Source organism: Agelaius phoeniceus, chromosome 2, assembly GCF_051311805.1.
Source record: "Agelaius phoeniceus isolate bAgePho1 chromosome 2, bAgePho1.hap1, whole genome shotgun sequence".
NCBI classification, from domain to species: domain Eukaryota; kingdom Metazoa; phylum Chordata; class Aves; order Passeriformes; family Icteridae; genus Agelaius; species Agelaius phoeniceus.
In genome coordinates this window covers 30749800-30762820 of record NC_135266.1, presented here as the reverse complement: position 1 = coordinate 30762820, position 13021 = coordinate 30749800, and the positions used below count along the sequence as shown (strand labels likewise).

Here is a 13021-nt window from a genome sequence, read left to right as displayed (position 1 = left end):
GTGCTTTTCTTGCAGCTACACCAACAAAGCTGATTACGGAGTCCAACACTCCCTTGCCGAGAACACCGAGCGCACAGCAGGATTTATCTGTGCATAGACTCAGCCAGCCTACTGCTCTTCAGGTAACTTCACAAGGAATCATGGAAACAGGCAGAGGGTGGAACAGCATGTGCCACATATGCAGCTTAGCAATTAAAAACAACTTACACAGAAGCCACGGCATTAGAAGAAACCTAAAATTTAAAGGAGCCAAACTTCTAAATAAAGTTTTGGTTTGTTTTCTTTTTAACCTAGGTTTCTTTGCCTTCTCAGCTTCCATGTGAGCTTCTCCCACAGCAGTTGCTGCCTCAAGCAACTCTGCAAAATCAGCCTGCACCTCTGGCACAGGTTAGTTGGGGATTTGGAAGTGGAATAGGTCACTTGCTTATCTCCTGATACTTTCTCATTTTGGGGCTTTTAAGTTACCTCTCTAGTAACTAAAATCCCCAAATCCAAACTCTCAACCACTTAAAATATTGTGGGAAAGTAATCTGAATTTTACACTTGTATGTTTAAACATATAACTGCATGCAGGTGTTCAGAAGCCCAGGTGCATGTAGGTTCAGGTGTGCACACATCTGTTTCATGAGAGGACAAAAACCAGATGGAAAAAGAATTTCCAACTTCACTTTTACAGAACCAGGTCCCTTCAAGATCAAATTCACAATGAGAATTAAAACCAAAAACTAACAGAGACACCCAGTCCTGCTAAAAACACCTGTTTGGCTGTGCTGATGCAGAACTAACTAGCAGTATAGGATATGCAAATTCAACAACACCCATTTTATGAGTGTGCCAGTAATGGTGAGGATGCCACTGAAGACAAATTTCATATTCCTCCAATCTATTAAAAAAGTGGGTGATGGCCCAAAACATCACCTCAGGGTTACATTTGCAGTGGATTTTGAAGAAGCAGATTTGAGTACCATGTTCCCAGCTCATTGTTTTTCTCCTGTGGTTATGCTGTGATGATACACCCCATCATCCTCTGATTTTAGGAATGACAGAGTATTGCTGGACCTAGACTGCTTCTACCATTGATACCATATACTCACTCACAAGACCCCAGAGTTTATTTCTGTAGCACATAAAGCATATAAAGTCCTGAGGATCCTGGCTTTAAAATAACAAATTCTCATTTATCTTCCATGTTTAATATTCTCTTCACGACTCCATGCTAGCATGCAGCGAATAAACAGCATATCAATTATCTGCTCTGAACATTCATTTTCTTTTACAGATACTTCTCCCCGTTATTCATTAATGCATTTTCAAACATCAATTAGTTTATGTATTATAAGTCTCTGTGTGTTTTGTTTGACTTTTTTCTACCTCCCTTTCTTCTCCATCAAAGCTCTTTGTGAAGAGAAGCTTTCCAGTTGTTTACCAAGACACCTACTGCCTTGTCCCTTCCCAGTAAAAGGCTCTTTCTAGCACACCAGCTCCATTTTTTTTTTTTTCTGACAAATTAGAGTGCCATCCAGTCCCTGATTAAGCCTCTTTGGGCCACCGAAATCTTAGTGAAAGGAAGAGGGCTGACTCTGTCTACTCAGGCAGCCCTCTGGCAGCAGTCACAGCAGTGCTCCTGGCAAAGCTCAGGATGAAGGTTGACATGGAGCAGGGAAATAACACCACGACATTGCAGCCCAGGCTGCTGATGTTCACACTCCATAGTAAAACTCCTGTAGAGAGTACCAAGTCTCCACACACATGTGATTTTCATAAACTGTTATGAATATTATGATACTACACTGTACATCCCCCTTTAAAATAATTAACATGTCAGCCTACAGCAATATAATTAATTATTCAAAAAACAAAGGTGCCTGCAGCACTAGGTGAGTGAGGGACAAATCCAGGTACATGTGCATCCCACCAGGAACACCTTCTTGGCTTCCTAGCTGACCATTTCCAGTTGTGCAGTTTAGTGGCAAAACACAAGCCCATAGCTTGTAGAAATGGTGTGGCCAGGTGCCCCGCTTCCAGGAGGAGCTGCACAGGTTTGTCCCTGCTGCCTTTCTGCTACTTGTCCTTAGCTGAAGGTGACTGATGGCAGGAGCTGGAAGGCCCTGGGTATCCTTGTGGCTAACATTTGGCTACAGGGTGGCTGCAGCAGTGGGCACAACTGTGTCTGCAGTGAGCAGCTAGCTGCTGCCTCAGGCACCATCTGCTTGAACTTTGAGTAGTTTTATTTCCAGCAAAGGCTGCGATGGTTTTGTCTCCACTGAAATGCGATTTTAGCTTGTGCCTTGCTTGTGTGAATGAACAGACAGCACAGTGTCACCCTAGATGTCACCTGAATGTAAATGGTTTACTTTAAACCAAGTGCTCCCAATTAGAAAATTTGTTTGTTTGCCTTCCTCATTGTCATAAATTAAAATCCCCTGCAACACAGCGGATGTTGATGACTGAATAATAATTAACACTAATAATCCGTTTGGGATTGAGCAGGTGTTATTCAGATGAAGGAAGAAAGAACAAGTCGTTCGGTGAGCTGCAAAACTAATGAAATCCAGTTTCCCAGGGGCTGTGCCTTGCAGGACTGCTGCATGGAGCCAGCCTTTCCCACAGGAGCAAGGGATGAGTGGATCCTTCTCTCCTTTGCTCAGCTAAAGCTTTCATGAAGTTACAGCAATCTGGTATTTTTGACACTCTCTCAACTCTGTTGAATGTCTCCAGCAAGAAACATGGCTCAACTCTTGGGCCAGAAGAATTGAGAGAAAGTTGGAAGACAGGCAGAAAAGAAAGTTTTAAAGGAAACTCAGCTACAAAACAAATAGGGTCTCTTTTCTTTACCCAGCTACCTATTGTCATGACACTTGTAGGAACAGATTGTCTTGGGACATCCATCTTTTTGTTGATCACATTAGAAATGAGGAACTATCCTGACAGACACAGGGGCCACAGGTCCCCACTCCTGGCTGCAGCCCCCCAGCACCTAGAGAGAGGGAGTAACCCTGGCACTGGGGGGTAGCACTCAGTGGAGAAAAACACCTCTCCTTGGGCATGGTGGAGGAGAGGAACCACAGCATGGAAGTGCCAGTCCCTCTCCCTGGACCACAACCAGCACTAGTGCATCGAGCCCCTCCCTACCAGAACATATGCTGACATGATCCCAAATGCGTCACTTTATTTTACTCTTTGTTTAAGAAACCAGACTAAAATTACTGCTGTGGTTTTTGCTTATTTGTTTTGGGGGCTTTTTTTGCCTGCATTAACAAACCTTGATTAAACTGGTGCAACTAAAGAGATCTCACAGGTTTAGTCTCCCATGTTTGACTGTATCTAGGAAGATGACAGTTTTCTGTGTATTACATGCACTTATCTCAGAATTCTGTGGATTTGTAAATACCTAAGTGAGATGAAGAGCAACTTCATCTGATGCCAATGGCAGAGTTAAAGCTGGGCAGTGTTTTCTGTGAAAGGTTTTGAGTTAAGCTCTTTTAATTTATTATACAATTAGAAATTTCTCCCTTAATTAGTAGAGAGGTTAATGATCTTGAGATAAATACTCTCTGGAGCAGGTCCGTTGCTGTTAGTGTCTCATTGTACAAAAACAATAGGAGCTCTGTGAGCACAGGGGTCATGGTTAGAGTTATCAACAATTTGGGGGTTAGAGTAGGAAAAGGAAAAAAGCAAAAGACAAAGTTCCTTGTCTTCATCCATAACAGCTTTCACTCCAATATACCAGCTAATTGTTGATGCTAAGTATTTTAATACAAAAAGCATGTGAAAGAGAGAACAAAAAGACAATATAAGATGAATATGCTAAATATAAGAACTTGCACAAAAAAAATAAGGAATAATAATTTAAAATCAACAGCAATACATTCTTGTATGCAACTTTGCAAAGCAAATTCTAATTTAAAACTAAGGCCTGAAAATTGATTTTTTTTTTTCTTTTTGAAATATAAAGTGATTGTGAAATTACCTAGTTTTAAATTCTTACATTGATCAACTGAAGGAGATCAGGTTCCTTTCTCAAAGGGTCATCAAGGAATTTGCATGTTAATCAAAAGTCTGCCATCACCAAGACAGGCACTTAAAATGAAGCTCTTTGCTAAAACTGTTTTTAATTCCTTTTCTAATAAGGATCCTTTTAAAAACTTAAAAGTAGTCCTCGCTAAAAGAGTTCATATAGAGATAATTAGATAACGAGACTTGTCTTTTTAAAAGATCCTTCTGTACAGGCCAGGTTAAAGCAGGAATTAGCTGCATCTCGTCTATGATGTGTTGCTCACAGCATCATTTCCAGTCCTAAAACCAGAATACCTGGGACTCTTCAGAACCAAAAGGCTGGGCTGCAACGAACAGCAGTGGATTCCCCTTTGAGTCACTTGTTCTTATTCCCAAACATCTGAGGTCTCTGCTCAACCATTCCTCAGGTTAATTCTTTATACATGGGCAAGAAAGAAAGAAGGAGACCCTGCTCTGGCTTCTGTAACACCAATTCCAAGTAACACAAACTTCCCTTTGGGAGGTTTGACACCATGTTTCTGCTCTGGGAGAGGAGTGGGTTGCAGATGATGGCACTGCTGTTTGCAGGCACAAGCACCATGAGTCACAGCAGGGCCGAGGGCTCCCATCCCCTCCTTGGGCAGACAGTGCAAGCAGCGAGTGCTCACAGATGCCTCTGGCAGCAAAGGGGGCTCTGTCACCAGCAGCTGCAGGTGCCACCTTAGCAGCTCTCCTTGCCCCTAAGCAGGGTTGGTGAGACTGACCCCCACCTGGCCATCACTCTGTGCAGTGACCTCCCAGGCTGTGTGGGAAAGCCACCCTCTGCCTGATAAATGGAAATAAACCCTCTGAAGTCCTCGCTCTTTCTCTGCCAAAGGCCATTTACTTGGAGATGTCAGCTTTGCTAGAGGGAAGGTAAAGGTACTTTCACATACTTAACTGGTTTAAGGTGTACTAGTTAGCTGATACAAATGTGTTCTGTCACATTTAGCTTTCTCTAAGTAGCCAAAAATTTCATCTAAGGAAGTGTACAGTCCTGCTAGCACCAGAGCACTCCTTAATTCCTGTCTTGTTATCTTTTTTTCCTACTAAAAAGCCAGAAACAATGTAAGCCAGTGCACCATGGAGCAGGAAGGTTCCAGCAGCAAGCATCAGCTCACCCACTAGCACAGAGCCACTGGAACAGGGCAGCATTTTCAAGTCACAGCAATTTTTTTCTTTTTGCTTCACACTCTCAGCCCTGCATGTTTTCAAGAAGATCTTGGATGCCTTGATTACATAAAAACTTAAAAAGATTTTTTGAAGGGTTTTGTTCTTTTTTTCAAAGACTGTCTTTTTTACTTTTGGAATATGAGCTTATCAAAAGCAATTATTCCAAAGCCTATTAAAGTAATAATTAACTTTGGTGAACTTTGAATCATACCTGAAAGCACCAAATACTAGGGATTTATTGCTGTTAGTCCTCTCCACAACTCTTGATTATTTCAGTTTGTGCCAGTATTGCTGCTATTGGAGGTTGCACCTGCTTCTTGACCTTGATTAATGATCTCCATTTTTTACTATTATTTAGAACAGCCTTTCTTCCACTGAGTTGAGCTATTCATTTTATATCACATATAAAAATAACTTAATGAGTATTTCTTGTCATTTAAGTACTACTCAGCTGTACAAATCTAGAAAATGTTTATTGTGGTCTATTGTGTGATGCCTTAGTAAGTCATCAGCAGAACAAAGCACTGCAGAACTGCTATTTCTGTTCTGAGAAAGGAAAGCATTAGTAAAACACATCTGGATTATACTGTTATGCCACACTAAGGGCTCCAAACTACAAGCTAATGAAAATAATGCACTCATTTGCCATCCAGTAAAGATGCTCTTGATATTTTAAAGTAGCATACTCCCAAAAACAGTCCTTACAACAGAACATGGTTAACTGTAAGCAGATCATTCTAGCTGAGGAAATTTAATAAATAAGCATAACCCTGAAAATAGACAAGACGTCTCTGTCTACATGTTAGTATATTACAAAGACATTTTTATTTTTTAGCTGTGGTTTACAATCAAGAGACCAGTAACTCCTTACAGAACAATGTTCTACTGTGGCCTGCTTGTATTAGAATGACTGATTCCCCCCCCTCCCTCTTTTTTTATTTCCTCCCCCCAGTTCTCGGCACAATTCAGCATGTTCCAGACCATCAAGGACCAGCTGGAGCAGCGGACACGGATCCTGCAGGCCAACATCCGCTGGCAGCAGGAGGAGCTCCAGAAGATCCAGGAGCAGCTCTGCCTGGTCCAAGACTCCAGTGTACAGGTGTGTAACTACTGGAAGGGACAGAGTCAAGCATCCTCTCTCTGTTGATAGGCTTGGCAAATTAAAATTGTTCCAGGAGCAGCTCTGCCTGGTCCAAGACTCCAGTGTACAGGTGTGTGACTACTGGAAGGGACAGAGTCAAGCATCCTCTCTCTGTTGACAGGCTTGGCAAATTAAAATTCTTCCAGAGTCCAGGATATCTGGACACATGGAAAGTAGGTCATCTGAATTTTAGAGGGATGATGCCCTCTAAAAGGCTCTTGAGTAACCTATGTCAAGAAAGGTTTAAGAGCTCTCTGGAAGACGAGAAGGAAGGAATACCTCAGCCTTAGGAGGAGGAGAATAATTAGGGTCATTTACAATAGCATTTTATTACTTTATCAACCAAGTCTTCAGACTGAGCAGCTGTAGTAGAAAGAATGTTGAAGTTCAGGCTTCCTTGTCACATTAAAACTCCTGAAATTCTGCTGATGTTCATTTGCTCACACCTTTGGAGGCATCTGAATTTTTTCATCACCAGACAGGCTTAAGCCTTTAGGGTGAAGCTGACTGAGCCTGCTCTGCTTCTTCCTTTGACACCTCCTACACAGAGGTAGAATTCTCTGATACAGTATGTGCTTTGTACCCCTTACATCTACCAAACCTCAAAAATAATAGTAAGTGCAGTTTAGTAGATCACAGGTTTCCTTTAACAAGAAGTGGACAAATCATCCTGCTTTATGGAAGTTTTTTGAATGTGGGTGATTACTGGTATATTCCTCATAATTTAACTATAAATGCCACGTTAAATGATCCTTGCTAGTAATGTGGCACTGGGGACTTCATGAGTATTATACTAACAAGATGATTTTAGAAGACAAGCTTTGTCAAGGAAACAAAAATCTCAAGAGTATTTTACAAACAGGATGGGACCTACTGAAGTCAGTGGGAATTTTGCTTGCAACTTCCACACTGAAATAGACTTTCACCCAGTCATCAGCATCTGTGAAATGCAGTTTCACACATTAACAAATTGGGATTGTATGTTTAGGTAATTAAGGGATCAGCAAAGCCAAATTAGAAACTTTGCCACCTAAGGTGCTGCATGTGCACTGCTGTAAGACGACACAGCAGCTGCGGGTTCCAAACCCAGAACTCCCTGTTCCTGCTGCCATGCAATCACATAGGGAGACCAGGTTTAGTTTCAATGTGTTTCTTCTATTGATTCTCCACTGACTTTGATTAATGGGAAGAGAAAGTCTCTATGCAATTAACAGGTGTTCAGTTCAGAATCATGTCACATATCTGAAAGCTATTATTGTTATTATGACTATCAAGAGACATGATATTCTCACTTCCTCTCTTTTTAATTGGGTGACAACCATTACTCTCTCCTGGTGACGTCTTCAATAATCATACACACTCTTTTCTCATCATTCAGGCAAAAATAAAATTTCAGAGCACATTATTATAAGCAAGAAACAGATTTTGTTTTTAGAAAGCTGTCTCCTATATGCATTAGGGTGCATGGGACAGATTCTCAAGTCCACTCACAGGGAGCTCAGGCAGAGTCCCAGAGGGTGAATAAATGGTGGAGTGATCTGTATTTCCCCCCCTCCTTACCAGTTTGTAGCTCTGACTTACACCATCTGGGTAATGTCCTCTCCCATAAAAACTGCACCAGGTTGGACCAAGTATTTTCAGACCATTACAAGTTCTCTACAAGTGTCAGTACCTACCAATTTCCAGCTTACTACAGATGCAGTCCTGAGAGGCAGGGAGAATGGAAAGAGCTTGGAAATGCAGGGGGCTGCATATTTGCCTTAAACGGCGATGCTGGATGGGGATCATCCAGCAACGATGGATGGAGAACACATCCTCTGTGTTTTGTGTACTTTTTGGTCTCCTCAGAGCAATCAAACAAGGTGATGAGATGGAAGTGGTCACACTGACTCCTGGCCAGGACCTTTTACTTCTCCCACTTTCTCTAGGTAAAAAAAACAAAAAACACAGAAAGAAATTACTGTGATGTTGCAAGGATAGATGAGGAATAATTTTTGTCTTTCTTGGCTAGGGGCAATTTGAAAGAAAGCTGCACACTTTTGCATGCAGCTCTTTTGTGACTCACAAGCAGTGAGGAGTAAACTGTTAAATCAGAAATCCAACCACGTGCTTTGCTGCACAGATTTCATCATTCAGGGAGCTGGATGTCTGCAGACATTGATCTGTGTCTACTATCAAAGCTAAAATGCATAGTAACAAACTGGCTACTATCAAGCACATTTCTGGTGTCTTTAATACACTGCATAATAGAGCTGTAAGTGTGGGGGAGTGATGTAGGCTGTCTGAAAAGGGGAAAGTGTTCCCTGCTTTTCCCCTATTAGCTGATTTATTAGCATATCATCCCCACTGGTTCACTCCCTTCCACATAGAAGTGTACAGGTAGCTCCATGGAGAATTAAGCTTGATTTCCATTTCCTTCAGAGATCTTCAAAACTGAGTACAGCAGTCCACCAAGAAATGCTTTCCCAGACAGACAGATGTTGAGCACAGTAGTCTGCATTTGAAACTGTTGCAGGAGCCTTGTGCAGAGAAAGATGAAACTGTCAGGAGGGTTGCAGGCCCTGAATAAAAGTGTTCAAAACCCCATTAGATCCCTGTTACTGCTCTTCCTGACAACGAAGGACAAGAACAGGAAGAGTAACCTCAGAAGTCTGAAGAATGCTGTGTCTGCTCTAGTTTGAACAGTCTAGCTAATGATTCACAGATGCAAGAGGAAGGCAGAAAGGCTGAGCCTGACCAGCTTGCAAGAACTACAATCAAGACCATCCACAGCCACCCATCATTTGCAAAGCAGAATCTCTTCGAAGTCATGAATCTCAGCTTCCCAGTGCTGTGCTTCTCATCTTTATATATTTTACATAAAGAAAGAGTCTTGATGCCTGTAATGATGAGCCCAAAAGCTATAATGCCCTGATTATCCAAAGGACAGGTAGAGTCAAAGAGATGTTTTCCTCAGGATGCCTTGTCAGTGTGGTTCAGCCATTAGCTGTAGGGCCCTTCTATCTTGGAATGAGGGGGCAGCAGTGTCAGAGGGTCCCTCCTCTCCCCTGCTGCTTTGCTGTGTATGTTAACAATCTGGCCAATTAAAAAATGTTTGTAAGATGCTTCACTGACCTTGCAGTCCACAAAATCACCAACGAGACATGTCATTAGCAGCAATACAGTTAGGGGGCTGCTAATTTATCTACTAAGGGAAAGATTTGATTTTTTATGAAAAGGTTTTTCTTGTTATTTAAAGCTGCTGTATTTCAGCATTTTGGGGGAACACAGACAAGACTATCACAAAAGAGGCACCTTATGAAAAACCACCAATAATTTTGTACAAATTAAGCTTTTAGGTTTAACTAACAAGTGGAAATTTCATGCTTCGATCCTCTGTCAGGTTAACTCTTGAGTTTTCAGTTCTGCAGGGACATGGCCACCATTGCTTCCTGCTCTAAGCTTGTTTTTTCCAGGTCATTTATGTCCAGAGGGTAACAATGCTGCTTTGGCCATTATAATGGCAACAGAGGGTCCCCACGTATGAAACACTCAGAGCCCTCTCAGGGTACGAACACATGAACAAATGAAATTGGCCTACGGGGATAAACTTGGTTCTAAATTTATGGTGTGTTAGCTGCCAACCATTAACTGTGCACGTTCCTACCCAGTGGCACACTCTGGTAATTGCAAAGTAGGTTACTCTGCTTTCTTTGGAGGATAAACTCCTTGGCCTTCATCTGGAAGTGAAGTAAGCACACAGGGAGGTTCATGCTAAATAAGTAGTCTGCTACAAGTTCACACCCCACCTGACATTCACCTTGATAGTGTTGAATTTGCACTGGGTCACTGGGTGAACTGAGTGTTTCTCCAGTGCTGTGTGCCACGTACAAGGACACTAAGCTAATCCTCCTAAAGGTCTTAATTTGCAGTGATCTCTCTAGTACCAGTGGGTCCACACTCCCTTCCCATCACTTTTTTCACATGCACCACTTGTTTTGCCTGTTCTGAATTTTATATCCAATTTTATATCAATGGCGACCCATCTCACAGCTAGGGCTAATCAAGTGAGTTCATGTACTAAACATGTCCAAAACTTAGCTTTTATGTACAGAAAATAAACAAGAAAATGAATTTTCATTATATTTGTCTTTGATTTATTCATAATAAGACCTATTTACTTGGCAGAAGTTGCAAGACCATCTGTCTTTCTGATATGTAATGGCTCCAAACTCAGTGAGCAGTGTTTTTAACAGAAAACACTCAGAGCTAGTTTCAGACCTGCTGCAAGCAGCAGCCCCAACCCTGTCACTTGACCCATTTATTCCTATCAGACATCTCTGAGATGTGGTTAGCCTGCAGCACCTGAAACAAGATGTTGCTTTTCCTTAATTGTCCCCTTCTCCCAGATGATTAATGTAAGCTTTGTCTGTACCTTTTTTCCTGGGTAAAATCTTGGCACACATAAATTAATTAAAAATTTATCATATTTAAATAAGTTGTGATTTTAAAGCTAGATAAATAAGTACAACCATGATGGATCAAGCCATACTTTTGCAGAGAAAAGCAATACATTATGCTGGGCCTTTAGAGAAAGCTATGGGCTTTTTCCAGGAAAAATTAGAGGGGACATGATAGTTTAGGGAATTGTTAATACAGCAATAAGCTGCACAAAGGTGTACTAATTACTGGGCATACCTCAGATGTACTGCTAGGCATGAGACTGATGGATGAATAATGAAGAGAAAAATTGTGATTCTGATTTCATTTAAAAATTAAGTAGCTCCACTTAAATTAATGAAGTTCCATACATGTAGCAGTGGTGTGGAATCAGAATCAGATCCAAAAATTACGTCAACAGTGTAGGATATGTATCTCCATACAGCCCTTGGTGGCAGAAAGGCTAGGTCTGAAATACTGCAAAAAGAGCCTGTGGCATTAATAATGCATTGTTTTAAAAGATTAGTTTTCCCTCTTTACAGCTGTAATAAAAGAAATAGCCCCTAGAAGAGCAAAAATTCCCAAGTCCTGTAACTTTTAAAGAAAGCTTCATCTTGAAATGCAAAAGTAGAGAGGACATCATTTACAGAAACACGAAGAGAGGAGCTGCTAGCTCTTTTACACAAGTCAAATGCATGGCACAGTTAGGAAGAACACCAGGTGACAGTTACCTGATGGGAAATCAGATAAATGACAGTGACTGTCTGTTTACACATCCTGTCAATGATAAGGACACGGCCATTCAGCTTGGAGAGCTCTGGCCTGACTGTGGCCTCATTAAAAACATTTGACAACTCAGCTGGGTATAAAGTGTCGAATTTCCAGAGACGAATTCAAAGATAGTTCTGTCTGAAAGGCAGGTGGATTTTGTTGAAAGGACTGAAAAGACATGGAGTTACTCTCTTCTCTTTGGTCAGGATGCCCCAGAACACAGTGAATGTACTGGGAAATACTCTTAAGAGGGTTGTGCCTGCCCCATGGAGAAGGACTTGCACCTTGTAGACACATTTCACAAGTAATGGGTGCACTTGCAGAACAAGAAACCAAGAAACTAGAGACAGTAGAGCTGTTAATGCAGGAATGATAGGTGATTTCCAACTAACAGTAGATATGTTGTGATTCCAGAAATGTGGTAACTTTATTTTAGAATATACCTTTGGATTTACTTCTGTCACATTCATTATTCAAAACATCTGGGCTATGTAAATAAATCCTCCCTTCTTCTTTTCCAGATGATCTTACAGCAGCCAACAGTGTCCCTGAGCTTTAGCAATACTCAGCAGCTGGACCCACAACAGCTACAGCAGAGGTCAGGGACCCTTTCTCAGCAGCAGCTTGTCCCCAGTTCTCAACTTCAAGGACAAATCACATCTTCACAAACAACCAACCAGCAGTCACTGAGAGAAGCAAGTGTGATATCGAGCCAGGTAATCATTTCTTTGAACAGAGAAGCATTTAGATGGAAAGGAGACACTGAGCTGTTCTTATGCAAGCGAGTAAAATCATGTCAGTCGTGTAACTATGCCTTTGCCTTCCCTTTCTTATGCTTCTGTAAAAGGGCAGCCTATAAAAAGGGTTTCCCTACAGCATTTACCTTACCTTAAAGCCTTTTTCTAAAATCTCAGCCAGGAGGGTTACTTGAGCAGCTGTTTCAGCTTGAAATTGGAACAGGGGGGCATGGAAAATGTGTCAGTGACTTACTGGTCTTCGGGTGGTCCTGAAAGAAACCTGACTGATCACACTGGAAACTTGAAATAGTGAGACCTCTCAGAATACTTGCTCCCTGAGCCCAGTCGGACACCACCAATGCAACAAAGCCTGTCTGCTGTGGTGGCACACAGAATACATTGAGATTCTTTTGAGACCCTCAGGCTGTGAACGTTAACAGGTTCCTGCAGAGCAAAATAAAGTTCAGCCTGAGCAGTAACTGAGATCTGTGAAAGCTATTAGGTTTGGCTTTTTGTTCAAACTGCTGGTTTCTCAACATTTCCAGTGTTTGGTCTTCCACCCACCTGTTGTACCTCCCTTCACAGAAAACTGAGCTCCTCTGCTTCCCGATTGCGTGGCAAGCATATTTCCATTATTGTCTTCTGAGCCCACAGCTGTAGCATTTCACCTCCTTCATACCTGTGTTATAATGACTCTATTAAAGTAGAGAGTGTATAACAAATACAGGGCAAGGGGCAGAAACTG

General features: G+C 41.7%; 1 protein-coding gene across 6 annotated transcripts in view; it reads left to right on the top strand.

Annotated features, from left to right (window-relative positions):
• Positions 1-13021, top strand: part of NPAS2 (neuronal PAS domain protein 2) — a 105786-nt gene that overhangs the window by 86759 nt on the left and 6006 nt on the right. For 2 of the 6 annotated variants that reach the window (XR_013180869.1, XR_013180868.1), the window contains exons 14-17: positions 16-122; positions 295-387; positions 6161-6307; positions 12061-12256. Coding sequence is in view for 4 of the 6 variants with exons in the window: in XM_077173409.1 (XP_077029524.1) it covers positions 16-122; positions 295-387; positions 6161-6307; positions 12061-12255 (542 nt within the window). In the remaining 2 variants the exon portion in view is untranslated. The remainder of the gene's footprint in view (positions 1-15; positions 123-294; positions 388-6160; positions 6308-12060; positions 12257-13021) is intronic. The other 4 variants (XM_077173409.1, XM_054628103.2, XM_077173411.1 and 1 more) reach the window with 3 other exon arrangements.